At 45.3% G+C, this 13196-nt stretch overlaps 1 protein-coding gene across 1 annotated transcript in view; it reads left to right on the plus strand.

The window, feature by feature from the left end:
* Nucleotides 1-13196, plus strand: part of FAM92A (family with sequence similarity 92 member A) — a 242114-nt gene that overhangs the window by 12993 nt on the left and 215925 nt on the right. Inside the window, exon 2 of the mRNA XM_030216481.1 lies at nucleotides 5935-6169. Within this exon, the coding sequence (XP_030072341.1) occupies nucleotides 5935-6169 (235 nt within the window). The remainder of the gene's footprint in view (nucleotides 1-5934; nucleotides 6170-13196) is intronic.

A 13196-nucleotide genomic window follows, 5' to 3' on the forward strand; every position in this document is an offset into this window, starting at 1 on the left:
ATTAACAAGCATTCATTAGTCTTTAAAATGGGTCTAAAATATTGATCTTTAAGTATCACATATTTATGTACTATTGGACCAGAAAGATAGAATATATCTACTAAATCGTACCATATGTCCTTCCAAAACTTTTGAATACATATACAGTCGAATGTAATATGCTTAAGTACCTTGTTGGGATTGACAAGAACAACATAAGTTGGAAATAGAAGAGTTAATCATATGTGACTTGAGGTGTCCATAAGGATCTATGAGTAAAGAAATATAGAGATTGTGTTATTGAGGAGGATCTGGAGCATTTAAATAAAGAACTCCATACCTGCTCCCAAGATTTGTCAGTGATTGCTGAATATCCTCTTCCCAGCATTTGCGTAAGCCCACACATTTAGTTGGAAAGTTGATTAAGATGAATTTGTATATATGGGATGCAACATGTCCAGAGAATTGAAATTGCTTGGCAATATTAATAATCTCAGGAGTATGGGACAACATTTGTATTTGTAATTTACTCTTCTTCAACATTGTATTAAGCTGTAACAATTGATAAAGGTGAGTATCTAACAAAGAGAATTCAGCTTTCATAACTGAGAATGATTTCCAAGTGCGATTATTTACATCAATGAAATCATTGAGATCCCATATACCTATGCATTGCCATTGTGACCAAGAGATTTGCTTTACATTAATTACAAATTTGGGATTATTCCATATAGGTATACATGTGGTGGTGTCCCAGGATACAATCATCTGCTTATCAAAAGAGGATATTGATTTATGAGTAGTGTTAAGGATGGGTTTCAAGGCAATGCTTTTGGGAAGGTGCATGCCAATTAAATGAGTATACCAGTGGATCTATAATAAATTCAAAAATTAACTACCTAGGTAAAGAGGTAGCTAGGAAGGAGAGATCCACTCAAAGCCCTGACGAATAATGAAGGCTTTATGATATGTTAAGAGATCAGGAAACCTTACCCCACCCTGCAATTTAGGAAGCTTTAGCTTACCTAAGGAGATTCTGGGTGTCCTAAGATCCCATAAGAAATTAGAGAGCAGTTTTTCTAGCTTTATAAAAAGAACTAGGAAAGGTGAGAGGAATCATGCTTAAAATATATGTAATTTTAGGTACTATCATCTTAAGTGTCAAGCCTACCCCACCATGATAAATTGAGCAGAAACCAAGATGAGGGAACTTTCAACTTTAGCTATAATTTATTTATTTTATTTTTTTTAGATTTTGCTCACACCTTTTTCAGTAGTGGCTCAAGGTGAGTTACATTCAGGTACACTGGATGTTTCTCTGTTCCAGGAGGGCTCACAATCTAAGTTTGTACCTGAGGCAATGGAGGGTTAAGTGACTTGCCCAAGATCACAAGGAACAGCAGTGAGATTTGAGTTTAATAGTGGTAGGGAGGTCTCTATCAAAAAGAACGCCTAGATATTTGATAGAGGAGACTACCCACTTAAGGGGGTAACCAGAAATGATAAAAGGAAGTACAGGCATCATTTAGAGGCATTAGCTCAGTTTTATCCCAGTTGATTTTATATCCTGACAGCCTTGAAAATTGGGAGATTAGTTGTCTAAGTGCCTCCATAGATGCCTGCGGTTTAGTTATGTATAACATCAGCATATGCTGAAAGCTTAACCTCATCCTGACCCATATGGACTCCCGTAATATAATTTGAGCTTCAAATAGCAGCCAAAAGAGGTTCTAACGCCAGATTAAACCGTATAGGAGATATAGGGCAACCTTGTCTGGTTCTTGTATGCAATAAGAATGGAGCGGAGAGTTCACCATTAGCTGCAATTTGAGCAGATGGTAGTGAATACAGTAAATACAGCATATGTATGAAATAGTCAGGAAAACCAAAATGTCTAAGTACATTAAACAAATACTTCCACTCCATCCGGTCAAAGGCTTTTTCAGCATCTAAGGAGACAGATAATATAGGACAATCTTTTGACCGAGCGAAGTGGATGAGATGACAAAATAATCTAGTGTTATCAGCACCATATCTGAGCTTTACAAAACCAGCTTGATCTCTGTGTATGTGATTGAATAATGTTTTCCTACAACATAACTTTTTGTATAGATTTATAATCAGTATTTAGTAATGAGATTGGTCTGCAATTTTGTACAAGAGTACTGTCTCTATTAGGTTTTGGCAGTAGTACAATATTTGCATCCAAAAAATGACCTGGAGATGAGGAGCCCAATAAAGTTTGATAATAGGTCAGCAAGTGAGTTGAAATTGAAGTGGAGAATGATTTATAAAATTCCACTGGCAGACCATCCGGACCTGGTGCTTTTGCAAAAGATAGCTTTTTGATTGCAGAGACGATCTCATCCTGGGAAATGGGTTGATAAAGCTGATGTAGTTAGTGTTCAGAGAGGCAAGGAAGATTTAAAGATGTAAGAAAGTTAGATATTTCAGTATCATGAGCAATGCATTCTGAAGAGTACAGTGACGTATAAAATGCTTCAAAAGCTTCAAGTATTTGAGACAAAGAAGTCAAAGAAGCTCCTAATGACGATTTTATAACAGATACGTTGCTTTATTCTTTTACCTTTGAGATAAGATGTGAGTAGTTTACTAGCTTGGTTAGATTCCGTATAATATGTAGCACTTTTGCTTAAAAGTGATAACATTGGAGATGCTTGATAAAAGTGAATTATATTGCATTCTGAGAGATCTGAGATTCTGAAGTGTAGACTTAGATGATGTGTATAAAATCATATCAAGCAGGCGTATTTCTCAAGTTTAACAAGTTTAGCATTTTTAGCTTTGCAAAGATGATACATAACTAATTATTTCACCTCTCAACCAAGACTTGAACGCTTCCCATACTGTTATATATGATGACAGTCTTTGTTAGCAAAAAATTCAGTAGATTTCTGGGAGATATGCTGCAAGAATGTTGAATCTGAAAGCAGAGAGGAAGTCTCCAAGTAGAAGAATTTCTTGTATTAGGGGACCAATTAAAATCACAGGAAATTGCTGCTTATAAATTTTTCAACACTTTGATTCATGTTTAGAGTACAAAAGGACTGTCTTTGCTCCAATTGTGCTGAGTGATTAAGAATATTTAATCTGTACTGTGCGGGGAGAGTTCCATTGCTGTACTCCAAGCTTCTTAAATGTTACAACCGAATTGACCCCTGATGCGGGCGCTGTATGCCAAAACACAGGTCTCTAAGGAGAGATTGATGTTCAAGTTGTACGATTAAAGAATGACTCTGTGACCATTTTCATAAGAATGCTGCCAGACATCCCTGTTCCTTGCTTCCCCCCCCTCCCCCCCCCGTTCATAATTTAAACGTTTCAGCTTATAAAATAGCCATTCAGGATGGGGATCTCCAGTGTAAAGACGTCCTTGTGTATTTTAGAACAGGACATCTGGACGACTTTCCTGTTCAAAAATGACTGCGAGATGGACAGATTTTTTGGACGTTATAAGCAGAATGTCCCAATTCTGACTTGGACGTTTTTTCAAAAAATGCCCCTCTTTATATGCTAACATGTACACCTGCTTCTGAGCAGATGTAAATGTCTTCAACTTCAGTCGAGCTGCCATTTCTGCCAGTTTACCCCTAGTATTTTATAAAGACACTATTAGAACCATGCCTGTTTCCTCAACAATTAAACGGGCCCTAGGAACGCTGTCATATAAGCTTTTTTTTTTTTTTGTCTCTCCCCTCCCCTCCATGTCCAGCGATTACGCCTATTCCCTGCCCTCCCATCAGTGTCCCGCAGTTCTCTCCTCTACTGTCCTCCCATCCCATCCATGTCTGTCAATTCTCCTCTGCCCTGCCCTTCCCTCTCTCCCTCCCTCACCTCGATGTCCCGCGATTCTCTCCTCCCCTCGATTTGTACCTGAACGTCCTCTGGCGCTGGCTTCTGTTCCGTTCGTAACATCCCTCCTGACGTCAGCTCGCCTCCAGTGTTCCCTCTCACTGTTCCACCCTCTGACGTCATTACGTCGACGTGAGGGCAGAACAGTGAGGGGGAATGGAACGCTGGAGGCTGGCTGACGTCAGGAGATGTTACGAACCCAGGCAGCCAGATATGGAACGTTGGAGGTGCAAATTATTATATAGGATATACACACAATAGCACAGTAAATGGCGGCAGATAAAGATCCACACGGTCCATCCAGTCTGCCCAACGAGGTGGCTAGAGCTGCTCCCACCACTTTGTGTGGTTTCCAGCCACCCATGCTTACACACTGGTTGTCAAGTCTTCACCATGCCAACCATATTGGCTGCCAAACATGATGGGAACCTTGGTTATGACCATATGTCATCCCCAAGTATTGCTGACAGTATTCGTTTTACCAGCACATGACCATAAGTGATCTACAACACTGGAGTTGCTGAAGCTTCACTTGTCTTAATTGCCATTTGCGGGACAGACTATAGAAGTCCAGCATTGGACATATAGAGGGGGATAATCGAACGGGGGCGCCCATCTCTAACGACAGCCCTGTAAAGGGGCGTGGCAACCCGTATTATCAAAACAAGATGGACATCCATCTTTCATTTCGATAATACGGTTGGGTACACCCAAATCATGAAATTTAGGTCGACCTTACAGATTGTCGTCCCCGGTTTTCGGCGATAATGGAAAGCGATGATGCCCATCTCAGAAACGACCAAATCCAAGCCATTTGGTCGTGGGAGGCGCCAGCATTCGTAGTGCACTGGTCCCATTAACTAAATGGAAAAAACCCTTCCCTTACTGATCCGGAAAGGAGCGGCCATGCATGAAGGAAATTGCATGCAAATGAGCTGCTTGCTGTTAGCTCATTTGCATACGATTTCCTTCTTAAGGAGGGGACGTGACGGCAGTTGAGGACGTCCAAAATGTTTGAAAGAAGGACGTCCATGCCTTCATTATGCCTCTGCTGACACACACATACCTCCCCCCCCCCCCCCCCCCCCCCCCCCCCCCCCCCCCCCCAGGGATGGCCAAATGTCAAGGGAGTAGAGTGGAGGAGTGGTAGTGGCCTAGTGGTTAGAGCACTGGTCTTGCAATTCAGAGGTAGCCGGTTCAAATCCCACTGCTGCTACTTGTGATCCAAAATCCAAATAAATAAATAGAGGGTGTCTGAGGCATAGCAAAGGCATGGAAGTCCTTCTCACAGAAACATCCACATTTTGGATGTCCTCAACTACCGTCATAGGGAAGGACGTCCTCAACTGCCGTCGCAGGGACGGAGGCATAGAGACAAGTTTTTGAAGTTGTTTTTTTCGGGGTTGGAGGTGGTTAGTGACCACTGGGGAAGTTGAGGGAGGTCATCCCCGATTCCCTCCGGTGGTCATCTGATCAGTTCGGGCACCTTTTTGATGCTTGGTCGTGAAAAAAAGTGGACCAAGTCGGCCAAATTCTCGTCAGGGACGCCCTTCTTTTTTCCATTATCGGCCAAGGACTCCCATCTGTTAACCATGCCCCCATCCCCCGTTCGGTACACTGCTGACATGCCCCCTTGAACTTTGGTCGTCCCTACGACGGAAAGCAGTTGAGGACGCCCAAAATAGACTTTCGATTATGCCGATTTGGGCGACCTTAGGAGAAGGACGCCCATCTCCTGATTTGTGTCGGAAGATGGGTGCCCTCCTCCTTTGAAAATAAGCAGGATAGATGCTTATGTACCTTAGTAAAATAGGTTTGAAATAAGCATCTATTTGGCCTTCATACATAATCAACATGTTATAAAATTACCCTCTGCTGGTTTAGGTTTCTTCCATATAATGACTGAAATATATAGCTGGCTGAATTATGGTCACCTTGTCTGCCAGGAAATGCATAAACTTGCTTTGTGTATCAGACTCTAGGTTACTATTAAAGTTTAATTGTTGGAATGGATGTGTTTGTATCTGATGTGAGCTTCAAATGTGCTGTTTTTTTAAAGTTATTTTATTGTTTCTCTTTTAGAGACATTCAAACCAGACAAATACAAGATGCTATCACAAATGTGGAAAAACATTTTGGTGAAATGTGCCAAATATTTGCTGCATATGTACGGAAAACCGCTAGATTACGAGATAAGGCGGACCTTCTTGTAAGAGAAATCAATTTATTTGCAGATACAGAGACGCCAAACATGAAATATGGGTTGAAAAGCTTTGCTGAGGAACTTGCCAAACTTCAGGACTATCGCCAAGCAGAGGTACGAGTTAAAAAAAAAAACTGTGGAGAGTAGTATCATTTACTGCTTTCAGCCATTTCTGTTAACACTTAACAGTGATCGCAAGAGAAGGAATGCTCACTGAGTGAAAGGCAGACAGACTAACATTTGCATACTATAAAAATAATGGCTTTTTGTTATGGATAACTGTGACTCTTTCCTATTTCATTTATTAGTTCTTATACCCCACATTATCCAAATAAAGTTTGGGTCAGTGTGGCTTACAGTGACAGGTAAGCTTACATAAAATATAAAACAAGATCTAACAATGTGGCTAGGGTATTGTGACAGAACAGTGTGTTTTTAAGCCTGTAAAACTGCCTGAATTATTTCCTGAAGTGTATTTCTCTAGTTTGGCCAGCAGATGGTTCATGTTTGTTTTGAAGCTGCTGTAGAACCAAGGCTGTTTTCTTTGTTTAAGCCTTTTGGAAAGGCAGTCTGCAGTATACTTTCAAAGATTGTTGTTCTGGGCTCTGATTGGCCCAGGAGCTCATTTTCGTTTGGATTTTACTGGCTTTTTCCCCAGTCTTAGCCCGGGAGAAGAGAGAGACGGATCTCTTTGCTGAAGACCTGTGATCAGTTATAGATAATCTGTGAGCAGCATATTTCCTGATCTCCCCGGGTACTTTTTAGAAAGTAAACAAATATTTAGTTAGTGCTATAATTAATCCATATTTCAGTTACCTGATATTGTTTGCTGATTGCACTTTTTCTGTTTCACTGTTAAAAGTTTTTGACAATAAACAATATTTAGTTTGTTGACTCTGCCTGTCTGGACTGATGATAAAGAATCCTGGTGATTTGTGTGTTGGGTCTGCGAGTGCTTTCTGAGAACTGTGGGACCACTGGGAGTGTGGCCTTCAGTAACCTAGAAACCACTGGGGATATTTGAGAGTGGGAGATTCGCCGAGAGGAGGGTGCTAGTGTACAGCACAAGTGGCAGGTGCAGGCAGACCTGAGCTGTGCTGGGGATAGACCCCCTAAGATGCTGCGGGGTAACCCCAGGCGGGTGGCTAGGCGTTTCGTGACTGGTATATAACAATGTAACTAGGGTAGATATATGGAGTGAATGGATTACATAAAACAATATATAACTATATTGTGTAAAACATAGATATCCAATATAGCTGGAATTGGTACATGTAGTATATGGAATGTATGGAGCAAAGGGTAGTAGATCAAACTAGGCTAGATGTATGAAGCAGTAGGCTGCAGTGTAGCTCGTGTATCAACTTTGGCAGCTCAGCAGTAACTCAACAAGGCAACTTTGTGACAGATTAGTGATAACTAGCAGGCTTATTTTCGAAAGAGAAGGGCGCCCATCTTTCGACACAAATTGGGAGATGGGCGTCCTTCTCCCAGGGTCGCCCAAATCGGCATAATCGAAAGCCGCTTTTGGGCGTCCAACTGCTTTCCGTCGCGGGGATGACCAAAGTTCACGGGGGCGTGTCTGAAGCATAGCGTAGGCGGGACTGGGGCGTGCCTAACACATGGGCGTCCTCGACGATACTGGAAAAAAGAAGGGCGTCCCTGACGAGCACTTGGCGACTTTACTTGGTCCATTTTTTTTCTTATGACCAAGCCTCAAAAAGGTGCCCGAACTGACCAGATGACCTCCTCTTACTCCCCTAGTGGTCACTAACCCCCTCCCACCCTAAAATAAACTTCAAAAATATTTTTTGCCAGCCTCAAATGTCATACCCAGCTCCCTGAAAGCAGTATGCAGATCCCTGGAGCAGTTTTAGTGGGTGCAGTGCACTTCAGGCAGGCGGACCCAGGCCCATCCCCCCCCCCCCCACCTGTTACAATTGTGGTGGTAAATGTGAGCCCTTCAAAACCCACCAGAAACCCACTGTGCCCCCCGTTACCCCTTAGGGCTATGGTAGTGTTGTACAGTTGTGTGTAGTGGGGTTGGGGGTCTCAGTACCCAAGGTAAGGGAGCTATGCACCTGGGAGCAATTTATGAAGTCCACTGTAGTGCCCCCTAGGGTGGCTGGTTTGTGTCTTGGCATGTCAGGGGGACCAGTGCATTACGAATGCTGGCTCCTCCCATGACCAAATGGCTTACATTTGGTCGTTTCTGAGATGGGCGTCCTCGGTTTCTATTATCGCCGAAAATCGGGGACGACCATCTCTAAGGTCGACCTAAATTTCGCGATTTCGGTGTCCCCGACCGTATTATTGAAATGAAAGATTGACGCCCATCTTGTTCCAATAATACGGGTTTCCCCACCCCTTCGCCGGGACATCCTGCAAGGACGTCCTCAGGAAAACTTGGGTGCCCCTTTCAGTTATGCTCCTCATAGTAACCTATAGATATCAACATGGAGAAACATTAATTTAAGAACTGTTAATACTACTCTAGATGTGTATTACTATTCGTTTCTAAAGAGAAGCGTTCTGTTTATAGTAGTTCGGGTTAGCAGTTACCTGTAAAGTGTTTATTGAAGAGGGATGCTTTGAGGATCTTGTGAAAGTATAGATAGTTTGTGATTTTTCTTACAGCTAGCGGTAGTGGAAAACCCGAGGTTTGGGTGGACTTAAGTCTTATTCCTTTCCAGTTGGGTAAGTGTAATAGTAGGTAATTTTTCTTATCTGGGCTGGGTTTTTTGGTGTGGTAGTGTTGAGTGGGCTGAGACAGTCTGTTCAGAACTAGATATACGATAGTCATGATTTTGCAGTAGGGGAGTTGCTCTATGATATCGTGAAGCTTTGAAAACCAATTGTGCAGCAGTGTTTTTAGCTGTTTGTAGTTTCTTGAGGCAGGATTCTTTGCAACCTATATAGATGCTATTGCAATAGTCAATTTGGAATATTATCAAAGATTGGACCAGTAGTCTAAATGATGTGGTGGAGAAGTAGGATCTTATTCTTCTTAGTTTCCAGAGGGTGTGGAATATCTTTTTGATTAGTGCGGATATTTGTTGCTCGAATGACAGGCATTGGTCAATTATTACTCCGAGAATTTTTAGGCTATTTTTCAGCTGGTATTTATGATAAGTACAAGGTCAATTTGGTTGGTAAGGCTGGTTGGGCTAGATATTATCAGTAATTTTGGTTTTGTCTTGGTTCAACTTCAGTCTGAATGTGGATGCCCATGTTTTCATGATGTCTAGCCCTGCTTGGATTCAGTCTTTTATGCTGAGGACTAGCAATGTAATGAGTTCCTGCCATTAATGTTTCAATGGTTGTATTCGGAATATAATTGTTTATATGTGTAAGATTTCTTTATATACAATAGTTTTTGTGTAAACTGTGTTACAATGTGGTAAAAGTTTTCCTTGTTCAGGCCCTTCAATTAAGCAGATGAATCCATTACGAGTGGCTGTGTCCATCAACCAGCAGGGGGAGATAGAGAGCACTGAAAAACCATAGTGCCTCATGGCCAGCTAGCTCCATCTGCCTCTTCAGTATTCTCTATCTCCCCAGCAGGGTGGTTGCAGCTTGTTCAAGCTCCTTCAGAAAATCTGCCTGGGGTGGCTCCTGTGCTTTTGCCAGTTGTAGCAGGGGTGCGGTGGCTGATGGTGCCCACTTTAAAGGCAAATAGGCAAGCCCTGTCCCTGTCTTTGCCCACGCTGTGGATGCAGGCACATAGGTTCGCCCTTTCCCTGCCTTTCCCAACCACTGATCCTCCGGAGTTGGAAATTTGCCTCTTTCGCTGTTGACTCAAACTTTCCTCACAGCGTTAAAAAAAAAAAAAAAAAGTGGCGTCGCGCTTTGGTGCTGCGATCCCAGAAAAGAGGTTTTCTTCTGATTGTGCAGCGTGACGGATTTCAGAGACTTGGTCTGGTGAGGTAAGAGCAGTTTGTAGCTCCTCCGGGGAGGGCCCGCATTTGGGACGATTTTGGCGCGAATCCGCCATTTTGAATTTCCGCTGCTTTCAGCGATGGCTCCTGAGAAAGTTAAGCACTGTTCCGTTTGTGGCAAGTGCAAATCTGCAGCGGGGCTCTGTAAGGCGTGCTTTTCAGACGGTAGAGCCGGCCCGAGCATGGCGAGCAATGTTCCTGCTCCGTGGAGCTGGCAGCGGGTGCCATTTTGGAACAGCATGCGACCCCCCCGCTGAGGCGGAGGGGTTTGAGCCTGGAGGGGCGCCTCGTGTGGAGGCTGATAAAAGAGCTGTTTCCCCCGGACTGGAACCGGGAGGCCAGGGTGAGCCATTTTCCCCTGAATTTGTTTTATTGCTGCATAATGCATACCTGTTAAACAGAGCTCTTCCGCAGGGGTCTCCTGCGGCCCTATTTTCTGTCTCCCCTCCAGTGGAGTCTGGCCTTGGATTACTGTCAGAGTGGCGCAACCCCCCCCCCCCCCCCCCCCCGGTGGTCGGGATGTGAGGACTCTGAGGGGTCTGGCAGGCCTTCGTGGTGTGGAGAGCCAGAAGAAGGTGCAGGATTGCCACCGGATCCAGATTATCCTTCCGCGGTGAGGGAGCTTCTGACCTGGACAACCGGACCCAGCAACGGCTGGTGGATGTCCCTTGCCATGGGGATAATATTTTTGGCGAGAAGGTCGAGCAGTTGGTTGAGCAGCTCCACCAGCAGGAAACCGCTCTCGACAATCTCTCCCACCGGACGCCTTCAGCATCCACCTCCACAGGTGAACGTTTTTTCCCGGGTCCGGCCGTCTGCACCCTATGCCTACAGCAAGCGTAGGTACAACCAGCCGGCCCGAAGGCCTTCTCAGGCACAGGGCCAGCCCCAGCGCGCTCGTTCCCGTCAACAGCGTGCGACCAAGCAGACCCCTGCAGCTCCACAGCAAAAGCAGGGGATGGGCTTTTGACTGGATCCATGGGAGCATAGCCGCCATAAATGTGCCCGTGCCGGACGGCCTGCTGGTCAGGGGAAGGTTGAAAGTTTTTCACCAAAGGTGGCCTCTCATAACCTCTGACCAATGGGTACACCCTGAATTTGATCTCCACTCCGCCAAATTGCCCACCGGGAGCTCAATCCTTCAGCTCCCACCACAGGCAGGTACTTGCAGAGGAACTCTCCGCCCTTCTCAGCACCAATGCGGTCGAGCTCGTGCCACCCGGGCAGGAGGGGCAGGGATTCTATTCCAGGTACTTCCTTGTGGAAAAGAAAACAGGGGCGATGCACCCCATCCTAAACCTGAGAGGCCTGAACAAATATATCTGGTTCGAGAAAAGTTCAGGATGCTTTCCTTGGGCACCCTTCTTCCCCTGATTCAGAAAGACGACTGGCTATGCTCCCTGGATTTAAAGGATGCTTACACTCGCATCCCGATACTGCCAGCTCAGAGACAGTATCTCCGATTCCGTCTGGGAACACGGCACTTCCAGTATTGTGTGCTGCCCTTTGGGCTTGCCTCTGCACCACAGGTATTCACGAAGTGCCTCGTAGTGGTTGCGGCATACCTTCGCAAGCTGGGGGTTCATGTGTTCCCATATCTCGACGATTGGCTGGTAACGAGCACCTCGGAGGCAGGAGCTCTTCGGTCTATGCAGTGCACTATTCAACTTCTGGAGCTGCTGGGGTTTGTAATAAATTACCTGAAGTCCCATCTCCAGCCAGTCCAATCTCTCAAATTCATAGGAGCTCTGCTGAATTCACAGAGGGCTCAGAACCTTCTGTCTCTCTCCTCCCAGGCCAGAACGTCCCAGCAGATCACAGCTCGGCAGATGTTGAGACTCCTGGGCCATATGGCCTCTACAGTCCATGTGACTCCCATGGCTCGTCTTCACATGAGATCAGCTCAATGGACCCTAGCTTCCCAGTGGTGCCAGGCCACCGGGAATCTAGAAGATGCCATCCGCCTGCCCATCAGTTGTCGCAATTCGCTGTGCTGGTGGATGATTCGGACCAGTTTGACCTTGGGACGTCCGTTTCAAATTCCTCAGCTGCAAAAAGTGCTGATGACAGATGCATCTCTCCTGGGGTGGGGGGCCCATGTGTGATCTAGGTCGAACACACTTGACATATCGAATTGTAGTAATACATTTTGTCCTTGGCATATTATGCTTCTGAATTTTATCAGGGTGGGTATGTCCACTTCAGTGCTGTGTTGTCTGAAACCTGATTGGAATTTATGAAGAGTTGAATTGTGTCAAGTACTCCGTTAGTTGCTGTGTTACTAGACCTTCCATCGTTTTGGTCAGTAGTGGTATTAAGGTTACTGGTCTGCAATTTGTGATATCGCTGATCTTGCTGGTAGTACTCGCACCTATCCCCCAAAACACTATCAGGCTTATTTTTGAAAGAGAAGGGCGCCCATCTTCTGACACAAATCGGGAGATGGGCGTCGTCCTCTCAGAGCCGCCCAAATCGGCATAATCGAAAGCCGATTTTGGGCGTCCTCAACTGTTTCCTGTCGCGGGGACGACCAAAGTTCACAGGGGCGTGTTGGCACCGTAGCAAAGGCGGGACTAGGGTGTGATTAGGAGATGGGCATCCTCGACCGATAATGGAAAAAAGAAGGGCATCCCTGACGAGCACTTGGCCGACTTGGTCCATTTTTTCTTGTGACCAAGCCGTGAAAAGGTGCCCGAACTGACCAGATGACTTCCCCTTACTCCCCCAGTGGTCACCAACCTCCTCCCACCCTAAAAAAAAACTTAAATTTTTTTTTGCCAGCCTCTGTGCCAGCCTGAAATGTCATACCCAAATCCATGACAGCAGTATGCAGGTCCCTGGAGCAGTTTTAGTGGGTGCAGTGCACTTCAGCCAGGCGGACCCAGGCCCATCCCCCCTCTACCTGTTACACTTGTGGTAGTAAATGTGAGCCCTTCAAAACCCACCTGAAACCCACTGTACCCACATGTAGGTGCCCCCTCCATCTCTTAGGGCTATGGTAGTGTACAGTTGTGGGGAGTGGGTTTTGGGGGGATTGGGGGGCTCAGCACCCAAGGTAAGGGAGCTATGCACCTGGGAGCAATTTGTGAAGTCCACTGCAGTGCCCCCTAGGGTGCCCGGTTGGTGTCTTGGCATGTGAGGGGAACCAGTGCACTATGAGTTCTGGCTCCTCCCACGACCAAAGGGCTTGGATTTGGTCGTTT

This window comes from Microcaecilia unicolor, chromosome 1 (genome assembly GCF_901765095.1).
Source record: "Microcaecilia unicolor chromosome 1, aMicUni1.1, whole genome shotgun sequence".
Lineage (NCBI taxonomy): Eukaryota > Metazoa > Chordata > Amphibia > Gymnophiona > Siphonopidae > Microcaecilia > Microcaecilia unicolor.